General features: G+C 55.5%; 1 protein-coding gene across 1 annotated transcript in view; it reads left to right on the forward strand.

Annotated features, from left to right (window-relative positions):
* Window positions 1-6,124, forward strand: part of LOC104530575 (serine/threonine-protein phosphatase 2A 55 kDa regulatory subunit B beta isoform) — a gene marked incomplete at its 5' end in the record, with an annotated part of 6,439 nt that extends 315 nt beyond the window's left edge. The window contains 3 exons of the mRNA XM_010175217.2: window positions 4,061-4,230; window positions 4,919-5,010; window positions 5,701-6,124. Of these exons, the coding sequence (XP_010173519.2) occupies window positions 4,061-4,230; window positions 4,919-5,010; window positions 5,701-5,977 (539 nt within the window). The remainder of the gene's footprint in view (window positions 1-4,060; window positions 4,231-4,918; window positions 5,011-5,700) is intronic.
* Between the last annotated feature and the right edge of the window lie 32 nt (window positions 6,125-6,156).

The raw sequence follows: 6,156 nt of genomic DNA on the forward strand, positions 1-6,156 counted from the left end.
TCAGTCCTGCCCATCCCAAAAGGAGCAGCTTCCCCTGGGTCCCAGCCCCATACCCCGGGGAGCGTGTTGAACACCCCAGGGAGGTGTTTCGGCAGCAGCACATCCGAGGGGTCTCTGGGATGTCGGTGCAGGGCTGCTACAGAGCTGTCAGTGCCAGAAGGTGGGGAGTGCTGTGCTTCCTCAGGCTGTTTGTCCAAACAGCCCCGTGTCCTGTTGTCAGCTGTGGTCGATGCCACAGGGGTCAGGATGTGCAGAAAAGCACCCTCAAAATTTGGGGTAAGCTGGGCAGCTGGGGAGCATGTCCTCGGTCCTCTCCAGGCTGATGCAATGAGCGAGCTGCCGAGGCCACCAGCTGAGCTTGGCTCCTGCTCAGCCTGGACGTGTCCTTACTGGGAATATTCTCCTTATCAGCAAAACTGCTCAGTGCAATACTGGCACGAACACCTACGGCATTTAAGGACAGGCTGGTGAATACCTGTTGCAGTTCTTTGTGCCACAGCAGTTCCTGGAAGGCAGCTCTGTGCTGAGCGCGGTGTTGTAAATAAGACACAAAGGTGGGACAGAGCTTGAAGGAGTTTGGTATCTGCCTTAAAGACAGGGGCGTAGGGCTGGGGCCAGTGTGCTGTGTGACTGGGTCCCTGTGTCTCCTGTTCTTGTCAGAGTTTTCTTCAGAAAACAGCCAATATTTTGTGGGAAATTAATAAGATTTGTGGTATTGGAAGTGTGACCATGTCAGGAGGACAAGGTGCTCAGGCGGGTGCCAGTCAGTGGGGCCCAGTGCTGACAGTCTGCGTCCAGAGAGCCCCTGGGTGTGTTCAGGTTCAGGTTTCCCAGAGGCGACAGGGAATCACACACCAGCTTTTGCTTGTGAGCTGCGGTTGGAGTCTGATACCTGGTTTTAAACTGAAGTAACATGGATGGAGAGGAAGGCTGATGTTGCTGTCTGGGATTCGGAAATGCCGAATAGCAAAACACACCTTCCTATTCTTGCATTTCCCACCCGTGTCTCACAGTCCTACAGTGACAGCTCCCAGCTGAGAACCAGAATACAATTAAGGAGCAAACAAAATTTGTTTTCCTGACACTTCAGTGGGGAAAGCCTCCCCCAGCATTTGCCTTTGTCTGGGTGCAGCTGCATCCCTCCAGCCCTCGGTGAGCTCGCCGGCCAGCATGAATCCCAGCTCGGTTTGACCTCTCCCGTGACATTTCCTTATTGATTTCCCTCCATCCCTCAGAAGCATCAGCCTCAGTCAATTGCAGTTCAGCAGATGTGTGAGTCGAAATTGAGACAGTTCATCAAAGTTCAAAATGAAAAGCAACATTGGCTTTTGGAGGCAAATCCTCCAACGGAAACGTTAATAACTGTCAATATTTAATAAAAATGCAGAAGATAGCACTGCACGTCCAGTCATGTTTATTTAGATAGATGCAGTGTGCTGCTCGGGGCCAGCTTTCACTTCTGTACTTCTCTTATTAAATTCTGTTTGCCCATTTTTATTTGAGGCTCCTGCAGTCTGTGACATTGTGCCTGTAACCTCCAGTCACGTCACTGCCCTAAGAGGGAACCTCGGCTTCCATGAAGGAATGCAAAGAAAATACGGGATCCGTGGAGCAGCTGCAATGCTGACAAAAAGTCATCCTGTCCTGAAAAACCCATGGGAAAGTGAGGAAAAACTCAGATGTGGTTCTAAAACCAAACCCCCCACCTGTGCTGGGGCAGGTGCTGCCGTCCATGGCCCGAGACAGCTGCGTTTTGGGGAAGCCCCAGTGAAGAAGCCCCGGTTGGATTTGGCATCGCTGCTGACAGCCGAGCACGTGGTGGGACGGGCACCCGTCTCCCCAGGGAGCAGGATCACCCCGGGCCCTGCAGCCCTTCTCGGCCATCGCAGGGTTTTCTCTGGGGTGCGTCCCTGCGGAGCGGAGCGGGTGCTGATGGTGGCTGAGGGGAGGGAGGGCTGGCAGAGGGACCCGGCGTGGGGATGGCAGCTCCTGCCCAGTGTCAGAGGAAAATAGGTTTGTTGTGTAACAGAGAATTAGTGCTCAGAAATCCTTTCCGTTAGCTCAGCAGCCCAGATCTGCTTCTGCAGCAGGAGCAGAGCCCAAAGCCACGCAAAAGCCTTCAGCCAGGGAGCAAAAATAGCTCCCCCGAGCCTACCAGCCCTGGGACAGCAGGCAGGGAGACTGGCGCAGGGAAAATACCTGAGTTCATCTCTGAGCTGCTCTGAATTGTAAAACGTCGATGACTCCAGGCTGGATCCTGCCCTCTGTCCCTGCGCTCAGGTTCCTTGGCATGGAGGAGCTGCTGCACGGGACCCCCTGCTCTCCCACTGGGCTGGGGCTGATGCTCCAACCCTGTCCCAGCCCCTTCCAGGGCATCGCTGCATCCCGCGCTCCTCTGCGGAGCCAGCTGCCCTGTGGCAGGACCCAGGGGACGGGAATTGCTGGAGGATGGAGCAGCAGGGCGCTGGCAGGGCACAGGGCAGGTGTGACACTCTTGCAGCCGTGTCAGGGGATGCGGTACCTGGCGTCAGAGAGCTGTCCCCAGCTCTTCACACCACACACATCTCACCTTTGCCGACTTGGTGCTGCCTCAGCTCTTGGGTTCATTCTCTGAGGCTGTTCCTGTTTGATAGCTGATCTGCAATTTAACATTTTCTACTTCTACAGTATCAGCAACAATTTCCTCCTCGCAGCTCCAGCCTTGCCATGAGCTCATGTACACGCCTCCGTGATGGAAACAATGCAGCCGTTAAACCCAGCCTGACGATGCCGGCCGACCTGGTGTGAGCAAACCTGTAATGATTACAGCGAAGATCCGTCGTGACGTTCAGCCGCTCTCCACAGACTGCCTCAGATCTTTATTTTCTCTTGTTGCTGTCGCTTTTCTTATTTAAAAAACCTGCCGTCTCATCAGATTTCCTGCTGGTGATTAAAGGAGCCGGCGCTGGGTCCTGCTGTGGGCGATGCCATTTCTGATTTGTAGAGAGATCATTTATACTGGCACTTCAGGCGTTTTTTCCCCCGTACTCGGGAGCTGAGGCGTTGGTAGTGCAGGGCTTAGCGAGGGGACGGTGCCCATCTCAGTGTGGCATTGCGCAGGGCGCACTGTCCCCGGTGTGTGGGGTGGCCAGGTCAGCTGCTGGCACATCCCCTGCTCCAGCCACCGGTGGGTCGGAGCCAGCAGCCGCCGTGGCACAGGGTTTGTCACGGAGCCGCAGAGCTGGGGACGAGGATCGGACAAACACGGATGGGAACTGGATTTTTCCCCAGCAGAGAAGTGAAGCGGTGTGAGCTTCTCCCCATCACCCAGCAGTGTCCTTTGGTGCTGCGCTGGAGAGCTGAGGGGGCTGGATGCGCAGCCCTGCATCAGCAGCATCTCTCTTGGTGGTTTTTTAAAGCCATACTTTCTCAGCTGATGTTACTTTGAAATCAAATTTGTAAATACATTTAATTTGGAACTTCATCGGTCTCCTTCAAACTGTTCAAACTGTGATTTACTCGAAGACTGATCAGATTAAATCTGAGGGTTGCGGTGGCTATAAAATATTTACATTGACTTTCAGTTATGCTGCACATTGATTTCTAGAGAGCAGAAGTGACATGGAAGGCTCTAAATCTTCTGGGCTGCTGTGGTGCAGTTGATAGATTGGTCTCCGCTGATCCTTCTTGCTTATTGCACGCATTAAAAACAAAGGAGCTTCCACAGTGCCAAGTCAAGTCCTTGAAACAGGAGCATTTGTCCAGTTTCGGGAGTGTTTGCCCAGCCTGCTGCGGTGACGTCCCGCAGGGATGCGGGTGCCTCGGCTCAGCAGAGTGGGCGGCAGCTCCGGGGCTGGGGGTGTTTGGGTGGTGGCTGCCCCGGGACACCGGCTCGGTGCCATCTGTGGGTCTCCACAGCCAAACCGGAGCCTCCTTTGCTGTGGTCAGTCTGGCTCCGGGGATACCAGCTCCCCTCCCAGGAGCGTCCTGTGGTGCCGGGACAGGGCGGCAGGTCCCTGGCCTGGGGACAGGGAGCTCCTGCCTCGGCTGATGCCAGGGCTTGTCTTTTCCTCTTCTGCAGTTTTTGAAGAGCCTGAAGATCCAAGTAACCGGTCATTTTTTTCTGAGATCATCTCCTCAATCTCCGATGTCAAATTCAGCCACAGCGGGAGGTATATCATGACCCGGGACTATCTCACTGTCAAGGTCTGGGACCTGAACATGGAGAACCGGCCCATTGAGACCTACCAGGTGAGCATGGCACAGCCGGGCACTCGCAGCAGTCAGTGCTCCTGCCCGAGCTGCTGGCCCGGGCTGGTGGCAGAGGGGATGGGACAAACCTGATTGATGGGAGTGTCGTGCCATTAAATCACAGCCAAGCTAAGAGCTGTTAAATGTGGGCTTGAGTGGCCTGTTGGATTGTAACCATGTCCCCAGGGTGGGTGTGGGTGAGGAGGAGATCTCAGGTGCTGGCAGCCCCGAGGGGATTTTTTAATCAGGAAAAATTTCTTCACTGAAAGGGTTCTCCGGCACTGGAACGGGTTGCCCAGGGAAGTGGTTGAGTCCCCATCCCTGGAGGGATTTAACAGACGGGCAGATGAGGTGCTCAGAGATCTGGTTTAGTAGTGGACAGGTACGGTTGGACTCAATGATCTCAAGGATCTTTTCCAACCAAGTGATTCTATGTGGGAGGTGAGTGTCAGGGCAGAGCGTCCGTCCCTGCCACCCTCTGCAGGGGGACAGGCCCTGGCACTGCCCGGTGCTGGCGCTGCTTCTTGCAGTGGAAAGGTGCCGAGGTCTAATGGGCCATGCCCGATGCTGCCCAGCTGGGCTGGGCCGGGTCCCTCAGCCCCTGCCGAGGGCTGGGCTGGCGTTTGCCAGACTCTGGGCTGTGCCGGCCGGTGCGGTGGCCTCACGCCCCATCCCTCTCTGCTGACAGGTTCACGACTACCTGCGGAGCAAGCTCTGCTCGCTCTACGAGAACGACTGCATCTTCGACAAGTTCGAGTGCGTCTGGAACGGGTCCGACAGGTGAGGGGGGCTGGGAGAGTTTCCCCGTGGGATCACCTAAACCCCCAGCCCCGTACCCAAGCACTGCTGGGGGTGTCTGATGGGGTCCCCGCTCTCTCCTGAATGGGTTTGGCTCCCGTCTCCATCTCACCCACACCCAGAGGAGGGTGGTGATGCGTTTGGCTCCGGATTGCCAAGGTCTGGGGATGACAACTATCCACCCATAAATCACCCCGAACCAGGTGGCAGAAAGCATGCGAGGCCAGCAGAGCGGGCAGGGTGCCACATTTTTTTTCTCTGAACCATCAGAGCGCGTAAAAGAGGCACAGCTGGGTCTGAAGCCCAAATTCCAATCCTCGTTATGCCTCTGGACATTGGGTCTGCCTCTAGTCACGAGGCAGTTTGCCTCTAAAAGGGTGTGAAAAATCATTCGGTTCGGGTCAGCTGAATCTTTGCCATAAAGACTGAGCTCTGTACACATTGTTATCCCCAAAGGCATTGCCTCCCCCATGCACATTCCCCGGGTTAAGGAGAAGGACATGGGATGTGGCTGCACTGAGCCAGAGCTTTTCGGTGCAGGACGGGGCACGAGCTGCCCGGTGTCCCGGTTGTGCCCGTGGGGCCCGTGCTGGGCATGTCTTGGCGATCGCAGCTGGGTGGGTGGTGGGGCTGGGACACGTGTGGTGACCCATCTTCCCTCCCTCCTCACAGCGTCATCATGACCGGCTCCTACAACTTCTTCCGCATGTTTGACCGCAACACCAAGCGCGACGTGACGCTGGAGGCCTCGCGGGAGAACAGCAAACCCCGTGCCATCCTCAAGCCCCGCAAGGTCTGCGTGGGCGGCAAGCGGAGGAAAGACGAAATTAGCGTGGACAGTCTGGACTTTAGCAAAAAGATCCTGCATACAGCTTGGCACCCCTCCGAGAATATCATTGCCGTGGCAGCAACAAATAACCTGTATATATTCCAGGACAAGGTTAACTAGGAGGACAAGTTGTGCTTTAGGAATCTCATGTACTGAATACTAGTAAACACAAGATTTCAGATGTTTCTTTTCTTTCTTTCTTTTTTGTTTTTTTCCTTTTCCCTCCTGTTCTTTGTTCAGTTACTGCTCCGCAGGTAGCGGCTGTGCGGAGGCAGCGCTGCTGCACCCCGGGGCGGGGG

Source organism: Antrostomus carolinensis, unplaced genomic scaffold, assembly GCF_000700745.2.
Source record: "Antrostomus carolinensis isolate BGI_N321 unplaced genomic scaffold, ASM70074v2 scaffold30610, whole genome shotgun sequence".
In the NCBI taxonomy this organism is placed as follows: domain Eukaryota; kingdom Metazoa; phylum Chordata; class Aves; order Caprimulgiformes; family Caprimulgidae; genus Antrostomus; species Antrostomus carolinensis.